This window comes from Fistularia commersonii, chromosome 11 (assembly GCF_037954325.1).
Source record: "Fistularia commersonii isolate RoL2024-O1a breed Wild chromosome 11, RoL_Fcom_v1.0, whole genome shotgun sequence".
Lineage (NCBI taxonomy): Eukaryota > Metazoa > Chordata > Actinopteri > Syngnathiformes > Fistulariidae > Fistularia > Fistularia commersonii.
The window spans coordinates 1,082,501-1,094,958 of NC_141294.1; the positions used below are offsets into that span (position 1 = coordinate 1,082,501).

At 47.0% G+C, this 12,458-nt stretch overlaps 1 protein-coding gene across 1 annotated transcript; it reads left to right on the forward strand.

The window, feature by feature from the left end:
- Window positions 1-5,639: 5,639 nt before the first annotated feature.
- On the forward strand, window positions 5,640-11,091 carry sox4b (SRY-box transcription factor 4b). Its single transcript, XM_086156024.1, has one exon. It carries the CDS (start codon window positions 6,798-6,800, stop codon window positions 8,097-8,099), a length of 1,302 nt encoding a protein of 433 aa, XP_086012150.1. The 5' UTR covers window positions 5,640-6,797; the 3' UTR covers window positions 8,100-11,091.
- The last annotated feature ends 1,367 nt before the right edge of the window (window positions 11,092-12,458 follow it).

A 12,458-nucleotide genomic window follows, 5' to 3' on the forward strand; every position in this document is an offset into this window, starting at 1 on the left:
CACTTAATACAAATGTTTACTGAGAACAGGATTAAATTGGATTGGACTGAACTGACCTGCTGTCTCGTCCATCACCCGACACAACAATCGCAAAAACCCTGAGTCTGACGCTCCACCTGCCATCACGCCCTCGGCTTCCACTTTAGCATCAACAATTGGGCAAATTCTCCGACCGACTAAAGGCTTCACTTCCACGGTACGGACCGTCTTTCCCATCCAAATCAATAACTCTGCACCTAAACCCTGTCTAACAAACACCTCTCGGAGTCCAAAGCTTTATAGATTCTGTCTCAGCCTATCTCCGCAATGTTTTGCTCCCTCGTCAACCACGCTAGTCAGCCTGGCTGCGTTTCTATACTTCACAAAGTCCAGGCAGCTGCCACATGGAGTTGGCCAACAGGTGGGTGATGAACTCAATGTAAATTCAATAGGATAAATCAGCACCTGCACAGTGTGCCATTTTGTGTTCCACCAGCAACGTGGAGACGTTGCCAAGAGACAGGACCACAGATGAAGTATTCGCTGAGGGAATCTTGATCGAGAAGCACAGAAGAGGTCAAAGGGATCTGCTCTGTGACTTTTGAGGATCTAGAAAACGCATGCGAAGTGGCGCGAGAGGAACTGAGAGAGAGGAACTAAGGTCGTATGAGGAAGTCTGCAGTGTCAGACTAGCGCAGGACTTGTATGCAAGATGTGAGACAGTGATGAGATGTGCTGTATCACCACCGGCTATCATGTTTGCAGATGACATTGTGATATGTAGTGAGAGCAGAGAGCATGTGGAGGAACATCTAGAGAGGTGGGGTGTGCTCCTGGAAAGGAGAGGGATGGAGGTATGCTGCAGCGAGGACCCAAGAAGAACCCAAGTAGTGCACTGATGTTCCAGGGAGTGGAGATAGAGGTGGAGGATTTCAAGTGCTTCGGGTTAATGGTCCAGAGCAACGGACAGCGTGGGGAAGAGATGAGGAAACAAACTCAAGCAGGTTGGAACGGATGGAGAAAAGTGGAGAAAAGTATCGGGTGTGATGAAAGACAGAGGTGTGAGGATTAGCAATGGGTCCATCGGAGGGACAACACACATTCGATGCTTTGGAGATAAAGTCGGACACAGATGGTTCGGACAGGAAGGAAGGACGGTGAAGGGATGCTGACGTCGGAACCGCCAGACAGGAGGACTAAAGCACGACCGCTGAGATTTATGGATGGAGGGGAAAAAGGACGTGAGACATCAATCCATCTATCTAGATTGTATAAATCATGAAAATATGAACGTCACAGGGAAATAGCGAGAAAAACACTTGGCGAAGTTAAGACCGGGGGGGGACGGGGTGAAGAGAGTGAGACGGAGTGCGTGAGGACGGACAAAGACGGGTGGCGGTGGAGGGCGAGGCGGTGGTTTGGAGGGGAGGAGGCCCAAAAGAACACCTGTTGAGATTAAAGTTGGCACGCGACCCACTCCAGCTCGCGTGGCAGCTGCACCGCACTGGAACAATGGCAGTAAAAGAGATAGACAGGGAAAAAAAAAAAGGCAAGAGGGAAAGTTTGAATGCGCTGCTTATCCTTTCAGGTCATGTGTGTTCATGTGTGTGTGTGTGTGTGTGTGTGTGTGTAGGGGGGGGGGGCATACTAATGTGATCACCACAGGGGGTTGGAGTAGACAAGAGTGAGGGAAGTGTTGGCTGCAAAGAAAATGAAAACCTGTTTTAGTTTAGCGCGTTCTTTGTATCATTTGCAGTATTTACAATTACTTCCTCGGTGAAACAGCGGACCAGACTTGACTGGAGAAGAAGAGAAGGGAGGACTTTTGTTGGAGGTCCTGAATGAAGCTGGCCAGGTGTCACTCCAGCTGGACACAAATTCGTTAGAGGAACTTACAGGAGGAAGTGTGCACCAGGAGAAGGTGCAGAGGATGTTGGTGAGACCGTCCGTGGTGTCTGGTTTACTCACACTGGGGAGAAGACAAGGAGGCAGAGCTGGAGGCAGCTGAGATGAAGATGTTGACGTTTTCTTTGCGGGTGAGGAGGACAGCTAGGATCTGGATTGAACCCGTCTGAAGGACAGCAGGTGTTAGATGTTCTGGAGATAAAAGTCAGACTGAAGTGGTTTGGACATGGACGGAGGAGGGATGGAGAGGATCTGGGTTGAAGGATGCTGAGGTAGGAACTGCCGGGAAGGAGGCTTTGAGAAAGACCTGAGAGATTTATGGATGACTGAAAGAGGGCTGGAAGTCAGTCGGCGAGAGAAGAAGGACGGCGAGGAGAGCGTTAGATGGAGGCAGATGATTGGCTGTGGTGACCCCAGAAGGGAAAAAAAGAAGATTTAATGATTCGCTTCACCATACTTTCCTCTGCGTTGTCAATAATGGAAAATAAAGCCACATGAAACGAGATATAACTCATGATTTCCCTTTGTTTGGGGAGATTCATGGAAGGTTGACAACTGATGGAGACCCAGACGGGGCACAAGGAAGGAACTGGTCATGAAAAGACCAATCGGGGTGAAGCGACATCTCTGTGGAAGTTCTCGGTCATCCGGTTCCCGGTGAATTCTTCTCGAAATCTTCCTGTCGTGACAACTGGACTCGAAGAAGAAACGAAGAAAGAAATTCAAGTCCAGCTGCAAAGACAGGAAGACTTCGACAAGAAATCGTGGTGAAGGAGGCCCGCGGCCTCTCTGGGAAAGGATGACATATTGAAATAAAATACCATATAGTTAGCTCGCTTTCTGTCATTGTTTTTGTCTTTCTGTACTTTTCGTGTCGGACCGAACGGGCCACGTTTGATGTCTGAAACCCCGCTGACATTGACGGATCGGTTCGGTTGAGTTGGAGTTGGACGAGCTGAAACGTTTTTGTGAAAAAAAGGGGCCTCTTTCACACCTCGGCCAAAGTCTGAAAATATGTTCCTGCACAATAAAAAGACATTTTGAAAGTTCCTCTATATCACCTAAACAGAACCAGGTGTTTAAGAAGGAGTCAAAAATGAGAAAAAATAAGTCACAAGCATCAGATAATTGCTTACTCGGCGCAACACCCAACGTTAGCATCCAGGTATTAACCCCCTTTCTCACTGTAGGAACTTTTCCCACTTCCGAGAACCTTTTCTGGCACTGGGCCGTTTGTCCGTGCATTCAGACGCCACAAGAACCAGGGAACGTGGATCCCGGTTCCTGGAACCGTTTTAGCTCCAGCTCCAAAGTGTGGTCGTTGGGCGTAGATGACCGCTGATTGGTGGAACCCATAAGCCGTGTCCATTACCCAATACTTCTTGCAGCGCGCCATTTTTGAAAAACAAATGTGATCCGCGGTCACCTGTTTTCTTGGGACAAAACGGACAGAACCGGTGAGAAATGGACCGGCGAAGGCCTCCGAGCTCTTCTGGTCTGCTTCGCGGAGGAACGTTTACGTTTCGGCCAAACTAGCCACCGAGTTAGCGAACGACGGGGTTCGTCACGCAGCGAGGCAGTGGAAGGAGAAAATAAAGACACTTCAACTCATCTGATACACCATGAATGCTGTGGTAACTTCACTCCCCATGAACAGAACTTTAAGGTCCCCCTGGGGGAAGGTGCTTCCTGGAACAAAACTGCTGCTGGACACTTCTTTCTTAGAACTGTTCTTTCCGGAAGCGGCTTTTTTCAGACGCGTGCAACTTTGGTGCGCTAAACTTGACAATCTAGAATAGTGAGGTGAACATGAGAAGAAGAAGTCTTTCCAGCCCGTGTAGAAACATGTCTCCATTCCTCTCCCTCTCTATTGTCAGAATCAGCTGTTTTCACTTAAATCCACATTACACCGGTGCCACAGTCTACAAATTCTCAAATGATGATTTGAACCAACCGGCCACGTTTGCTTAAAGTTTACACAGTTACGTTTTGATTTTTAGTGGATGATTTTAACGGCGTTTCTGAAGCCTGTCATTCAGCGGACTCCTCTACGGGGCCGGACGTATATGCTGCGGCGTTGGTTTTCCTCGCGGTTCCTTATTAAACTGCATAGCGGTGTGAGTTTATGAGTTAACGTTCTTATTTCCATTGCAGTTCTGCTCCGTGAACACACAAATTGGAGCTCAATTACCCATTGCTTTACTTGGATGCACTGCAGATATGAGGCCATATTGAGTATAATTGTACCCACTGAAATGCATCCAGTAATGTTCGTGACTATACTTTCATACTAATTTCCCAGTGGTGATCTGTAAGTCACCTCTGACTCTCCTTTCATTCAGATACAGCACATATGATCACCCCCGCCCCTCCGTAACGCTCACAAACTTGTTTCCATTTGCAATTCATTTGTATTTTGATAGCTTCTCCGTGTGAGGAAACAGCGCTCTGAGATGATTTCTCTTTTTTAATATGACAATCAGCTGAAAAGGGATTTATTGTTTCTTTTTTCATTTTTTTACGTCCCCGCTTGTTTAAGCCGCGTACGCACACGTGTGATATTCTGTCCCCAAAAATGACCATGACGGGAAATGCCTTCTGAAAACAAGAATCACATGCATCCAAACAATGGACAAAGCAGATGCACCTACACTGACACACACACACTCGCCGTGTGTGTGTGTGTGTGTCCCTATCGTGCCGACACATTATGTAATTCACCCCTGGTAAGTGCTCAGGATGCTCGGTCTGATCTCTGTAACCCTCCCCGAAATTCTGTGCAGTCCTCTCCGGCTCTACGCCGCCATCTAGCGGCGGTCGAGCACCGCAACGCACCTGACTGCACACCCTTGTGCGTGTGCGTGCGTGTACGTGCGTGTACGTGTGTGTGTGTGTTTTCTCCAATCACCCCACCTTTTTTTTCCCCCTCCCACATTTCCACTCCTTTAAATTGAAATAAAGCACCGTCTCTTTTCGTGGTGGAATACAATTATTAAATAAATCAATAAAAAACACTACCCACGCGTGTGAAGTTATAAGCTTCCTGTTAGAATTACCTGTAGCGAAATGTGGCACGTATGAATGGGCTTAAGATATATACGTATATATATATATATATATATATATATTTCAATTATGGAATTTAGCGTTCCAATTTATGGTTGATGTGTTTCCAAATGGAAAGATTAAGGAGATTTAAAGGGGTAATATGTGTATTGCCTGCTTCGTATTACCCCTTTTTATTGATTTTCATATTACGTTGTAATAAACTTGATTGTTTTAACTTTCCATCCGGACATAAAAGTTTAAAACCTTAGAGGAAAAGCGCAACGTCATGATTTATTTTATTTAATTCTATCCCCCATCACCTTGCTGTTAGTGTCCCTTCAGAAGAGGACAAAACTGCCGTGGGTATGTTTTTTTTTTTTTTGAGACGTGCGGGTTTGTGTGCGGTTTTGCACGCATGTGCGCGTGCGCAAACTCGTCTAGCATGTGCTGTGCTGAGGAGGGGCTGTACCAGTGTGAGTGTGTGTGTGTGTGTGTGTGTGTGTGTGTGTCTGCGACAAAAGCCCGCCCAGCCAAGCCTTGCTCTGACCGTGTTGAGGTAGAGCCTCCTCCGGTACTCGATAATAACCACACATTAATTACATCACCATTTAATGCATGAATATATTTAAAGAAAAAGGAGAAGGTTGAAAAATAAAACACATAATTATTCGTGTCAACTGTAAGTGTAAGAGCCCCCTCCCCGTTATTGGCATCATTAAATTCGTGCAGAGCTGGAAGGGGCACCGGCGTGCAGGAAATGTGGTTGATAAAAACGAGGACTTCTTTGGGCTCCATTAAAAAGCGAAGTGTATGGTGGTACATAGTGTACTGCAAAGTTTCCCCGGGTCGAGCCGAACCGAGCCGAGCCGAGGCGGAACTAGCCGAGTCGGGCCGAGCCGAGCCGAACCGGGCCTCCGGGACTGCGTTGATGGCAGGCGCGGGCCGGAAGGAGGGGACACGAGCCAGTGTCTCTTTAAAAAAACACAAGTTTCTTGTATTCTGGAATGAGGTCAGACACGAGGCTCCTCATTGCACGCGCTGATTATTATTAGATTCCATTTTCGGCCAATGAGCGCCGAGGGGGCGTGTCCCTGGCGCGGAGGCAGGGTAGCGACAGCCTCCCATTGGTCGATTTTTTATCGCCGTTGTATCTGAGAAGGGATAAATGCAAGCAAAGGGGGGCCGAGACAGAAGGGGCTGCTTGGAAAACTCGACTGCGAGGCTACAGATGGAGGGCGGACCGTGTAATTCGCTCTAGCTTTCTTTTTTTTTTACCTCGTTTTTTTTTCTATTTCTCTCTCCCTCCCCAGCACGCATGTTTTTTTGGGTTTCCAGGAGAGGGGACAGGGGCTGATGCAGAGGGGGAAGAAAAAAAAAAGCACTTACAAGTGTACTTGGGAGCCCTTTGTAAATGCCCGGGCGCCCAGTGTGGCTCTCAGTCTGCGCTCTGCAGCTGCATAGGCTGTTCAGTCTCCACACGGCTGAGTTGACTTTATAACACAGAAGGAAGAGACTGGTTTGCCGGGTGCACGCTGGAACATGGGCTGCACTGCCCGTGTTGTTTAACACTTTAAAAACCCTGGAAATTAAAACTTTTTTTTTTTTTTTTTTAAATACATGTAGCTTTTTTTTTCCTCCTCAAAGGGGCACACTGGACTGAAGTGAAACGTGTTTAGTGCACATCACCGGAGTCAAGTCTCTCTTGTGCCTTTCTTCCTCTTCTTTTTTTTCGGACTGAAGAGTGGGACTGAGGAGGAGGGGGGAAAAAAAGAGCTGAGTTTGCTTTTAAGTGAACCGGAGGACCTAGAAGAGAGGGAGAGAGGAAAAACGAGCAAGTACATCGCTGTCCCGTGTAAGTGGGCAGCATGGTGCAGAAAATGAGCCACACAGAGAGCACCGCGGAGGCTCTGTCATTTTTCGCCGGGGATTCGGGCTCCGGGGCGGGCATGGATCTGGACCCGGCCGACTCGCCTCTCTCGCCGGGCTCCACCGCCTCCTCGACCGCCGGGGATAAGCTGGGAGACAATCCGGCGTGGTGCAAAACTCCCAGCGGCCACATCAAGAGACCCATGAATGCGTTTATGGTGTGGTCTCAGATCGAGAGGCGGAAGATCATGGAGCAGAGTCCAGACATGCACAACGCCGAGATTTCCAAAAGGCTGGGGAAGCGGTGGAAGCTGCTGAGAGACAGCGATAAGATCCCCTTCATCAGGGAGGCGGAGAGGCTCCGGCTGAAGCACATGGCGGACTATCCCGACTACAAGTACCGACCGAGGAAGAAGGTAAAATCGAGCGCTTCCAAGCCGAGTGGCGGCACCGGGGACAAGGGGGAGAAAGTCAGCAGCAGCTCGAACAACACCAGCACTAAGACGTCCTCCTCTTCGAGGAAGAACGGATCCAAATCACCAAGCAGCAGCAGCAGCAGCAGCAGCAAGACCCACAAATCACTTTTCGGGAACAGCAGTAGCACCAAAGCATCAGTGTTCGCCTCCGAGCACCAGTCGGATCACCACCACCATCACCACCACCACCACCACAACTCCCTGTACAAGTCGAAAACCGTCTCATCCGCGGCCAAGCAGATACCGGACGGCAAGAAAACCAAGCGGATGGGCCTCTACGTCCTGGGGAGCAGCCTGAGCGTCAGCCCCGCGTCCTCGGTGGTGGTCCCGGCGAGCCCCACGCTCAGCAGCTCGGCGGACTCCAGCGACCCGCTCAGCCTGTACGAGGACGCCGCCAGCGGCCGGGAGGAAGGCGGCGACTCCCCGGGCGGCGGCGCCGGCACCGGCGGCGGCGGCAGCGGCACCAGCCTGGGCGGGTCCTCGGAGCGCCACGGCGGGCAGACATACAGCAGTCGGCGGGCTTCCTCACCGACGCCCTCCGGCTCCCTCTCCTCCGCCTCGTCCTCTTCCTCCTCCTCCTCCTCTTCGGAAGACGAGGAGTTCGAGGACGACCTGCTCGACATCAACCCGAGCCCCAACTTCGACAGCATGTCGCTGGGAAGCTTCGGCTCCTCGGTGCTCGATCGGGACTTGGATTTGAACTTTGAGTCCGGCTCCGGGGGCTCCCACTTCGAGTTCCCCGACTACTGTACCCCCGAAGTCAGCGAAATGATCTCCGGTGACTGGCTGGAGTCCACCATCTCCAACCTGGTGTTCACGTACTGAGCGAGGGGTAAAGTAGACGTAAGAAAAAGAGAAACACGACCGGCGTTGTTGGTTTTTTGTCCCGCGACGAGAACTACGACCACGGAGGAGTTCCCGACCCAGCGGGCCCCTGCCAGCGAGCAGCGTTAGCTTGTTTAGCCCGACCAGACTAGCTAGCAACCCCACTGAAACTAGTCCCGTCCCCCCCTCCACCTCCACACCGCGTCCCCGCTCGCCCAGACGGGCCAGAGCTGGAAAGTCCACGGAAAAAAGCTTAACTTGTTAAAACATTAAGTGAAACAAAACTGGGTTGTTTTTTTTTTGTAACGTGGGTGGTGGTGGGCTACTTCTCTTTGGATACGTGGGGGACTTTGCTCCAGCCGCGGAGGGAGTGCAAAGACGGGAGGGAAGAGAGGGGAGCGACTGGCCGGGTTTCCACCCCCTCCCCCGCCGTCTCCCTCCGCCGTTCGTGTCGTGAAGACGCCCCGGTTCCGGACTATTTTTTCCGAACTGAATAACTTTTACTGTGATTGATTTGCACGTCATGCGGTTCCGCCGTTCACCTAATCAATGTTGTGGCTGATTTTTAAATAAGAAAAAAAAAAAAGAAAAAAGGGACATTTCACAACTCTTTTTTTTTTTTAACCAATTGCCAAGTGAATTTCACCACTGAAAAAGGTACAGATATAGGAGTTTTGTTTTTTTTAACCGGTGTGTCAAGGAGATGGATTTTTTTAAAATAAAACCGAGGTGGGTTGATCTTTTTTTATTTTTAAGTCGAATATTTTCTCAAGCAAAAACATTAGAAAAAATAACGTGTTACGCATGATAGCCTACTTTGTCCTTAGCTTGTGCTGAGATTGTCAAGCGTTTTTTTTTTATTTTATTTTTTTTTATTTTTTTTTTTACAAGTAGTATTAGGGTTATTTAAGTGGATAGATGGCCTCGCTTCGGTTCTTATCTTTGGAAAAAGGACATTGAAATAAATCACCAGCTGTTGTAAAAAAAAGAAATGAAAAAAGAAAAAAAAAAAGAAAAATGTTTCTTCAAACTTCAGGATTCAAACGCAACTTAAAAAAAAAAAAAAAAAAAAATTCTGTGCTTAACTTTATACACACGTTCTCTACGATTCAGGACCAAAAGTCTCTGGTGTGATTTCAGATGATAGCTGTGGAGAAATCCCCACCGATGTCTCTCACCATCCGAGCTTTGTTTTTGTACATGCAGGCTACTCAGATGCCATTTTATATGGGATGTTGTATTTATATACTGGGCCAAGCATTTTTTATTTGACTTGATCTTTTTTTTTAATTTTTTTATTTCTTGTATACATAATATAGACCTGTTTTTTTATTTTTTTATTATTTCGTACACGATTGTTTGTCAGTCACATTTTCTTCTCAGGCGAAGGGCTAGAGTTTAAAAAAAAAAAAGAACACAACTTTGATTTCTTTTTTATATTTAAATGTACACACTTTTTTGGACACAAAAGAGAGGAAACAGTTTGATTATTTTCTCAGTGTATTTTTGTACAAATCTATATAGAAAAACGGGGGAGTCAACAATCGGTGTGTGTGTAGCCTACTAATGCAGCTGTATTAGGTTTCCTAATTTTAAAACCTCGGCTGGCTGGTTTTCATGCTGCCTTCATGTGCCTGTGGTAAAGCTCGTAATTATAAGTTTTGTTTTTAAAGTTCTTCGTGTAAGAGGGGAGGGAGGGGGGGGGGGCTGCAAAACTCGTAGGTCGTCGTTTAGTTGCTAGTGACAGAGCGAATCAGCTGCGTGATTCTAGTGTAATTAACTTATTTAGCACATTGGAAGCTGTTACTCTTAGACGAGTCTGGTTTTGGTGTCCCAGTAGGCAGCGCTCCCCGTATCGTCACTCCCCGAGACACGACATACTGAGGGATCCTGCTATTAGGATGTAATTACGACGTTTCGAGCAGCACTTGAAAGCAGCACCAGTCTTTGTGTCAGACTACCTTCTGCGCGGACCGTGCCAGTCTGCAAGTCTGCAAGTCTGCAGAGTCTGCAGGCTCCTTAAAGACACAGGAATGCATTATTTCTGGAGGCTATTCCCGCGGGGGCATGTGGTTTTTACAACGTCACTCTCTCAAGCAGCCACTCCTTTTTTTTTTTTTTTTTTTGTTTTTGTTTTTTTTTTTTTGTTTGTTTTTTCCTGTCTGATATTTTGCCTATGACAACAAACGAGGAGATTGTAGCTTAAAAAAAAAGAAAAAAAAGAAAAAAAAAAAGAAGTAAAATTTGACTTGTTTCTTGATGTTTTCATGATCTGATGTCAACATGTCCCATCAGCCACTGGATTCAATAGGCTATCAATACAGAGAGCAAACAGCAACAACAACGATGATAACATCAAGCATATTCAAATTTCTGACTTGAGTTCCGCAAATACCTACTTGTACTGCGTTTCTCATTGTATTTGAATATATAATCTTTTCTACTTGTCGGCTAACTATTAGATAATAATTGTTTTAGTATCTTTATGGCATGGTGAATAGCATTTGTATTTCAGATTCAGGTTATTAGCTGTTGTGTTTTTCAGAAAAAAATGAAAAAAAGAGGAAAAAACGATGAAACGTGAACTCAATCTTTGTATATTTGACTGTATCATAAAGCAAAAAGATTGTGTGTTTATGTATGTTGTTGCTATCAAGGACAGGCACTGTCTAGAACTGCTATCTTTTACACATCCTTACTTACATTTAAGGTGGTCAGTTCAGGACTCTTTTTTTTATATATATATATGAAAGCATTTTTAAATATATTAACTTTATTTTTCATCCATCCTGTGCAATATGCTGTGTAGAATTATCATTTATTGTCTCTAATCATGCCATAAACAAAGGAACCACATTTTTTGAGACTCAGAGAAAGGGGGGAGAACTCATGCCAGCTAAATTGTGTCCATTCACTGCCTGTCAGATTGTTGATATAAACTTGTGTACAGAACTTTTTCAAGGAAGGAAATAAATATCAGCTGGAACTGAAACTCTTTATGATTCTCTTGATTCTTGAGCTGCTTTGCGGGCAGAAAGGGAGAAAGCGACGTCCAAGAGGCTCAGAAGCCACGAATGTCGAACCGCGCGCCACTGAGGTCTCGGTATTGATTGCTAACGTGCTAAATAGGGGAGCTAACGTCACTCATAACACTGTCGTCTTTTTGAAGTGGTCATTCGACCGTCGATAGCAGGCTATCGTTGGTAGGGGATAAAAACCAGAAGTGGTAAACACTTGGACTAGTTTCCCACTAGTTAATAATGGGGTTAACAGGGGAAAGGACTCTCACCTTGACAAATCAATCAACGTTGACAATTTCAAAGGAAGGCTTTTTGAACGCAACCTTTTAAAGTGGGAACACAACAAATGTAAGTCGTCTCCGTTCACACGTAGCTATTTGGTCGTGGCCTTCCACAGACATTCTTGACGACGTCGGCCGAGTACGAGCGGCCCAAGGTCCCTCTCGCCGGCTCTCGGAAAGCTATCGCACGGCAATGAAAATGCACGCCGTTGCTCTCAGTTGCAGAGCAGTATCGAATACGAGTCCCTGCCACGGAAAGACCTCGGGCGATCTTAAAGCCGAGACACAGACGCGCGCACGCCTCGGAGGGAGTCAATAAACTCCGATATTTCATCCCATCCTCACGGGGAGGACGTGTTTCAAAAGTCCAACTTAGTCTACGGCGTCCGTGCACAAAGAACCTCGGTGGTCGGAGAGCCGGACGCCTCAAAGTCACCCTTTGACACGGGCCGTCACAGAAATGACCGTCTTCACTGTCACCTCAAAACCGTGTCGGGTTACCCTCAAAATCACCCGCTTTGAGGAAAAAAAAGGAGCTGAGAACACGGCGAAATGTACATTGTACAAATCTGATTTGTGGCTCGATGGGTTAAGAAACCGAATGCATAATTTATAACGTAAAACCGCTGTTGTTACTGTTGGAAAACACAAATGAATAAAACATGGCCGCAGTGAGACAGAACACACGCAGTGAGATCACATCAAGAGTGAAGCATATTAATCAACCTGCAAATCCAGCACTCTTTGCAACGAGACTAAGGCCTTTCGCATGTTTATCACGCCGTCATATGCAAAGTCATTACACCGATGACGCCTGAGTAAATCACCGTCCGCTGATATTTTACAGACAAAATTACCGCGCTGACGAGAGGGCGTGTCTCCCTCCCGCAACCTGTGTTGAAAATCGTCCCTGGAAAATCAAGATATGAAAGTGTGACCACTGTTTTGTTTTGCCCCGTTCCTTCTAATCAGCCCCGCTTTGTCCTAATGACTAAAACCGCATCCTGCTAAAGAACAATCGCCGTCCATTTACATTAATAAGAAACCCTCCGGTCATG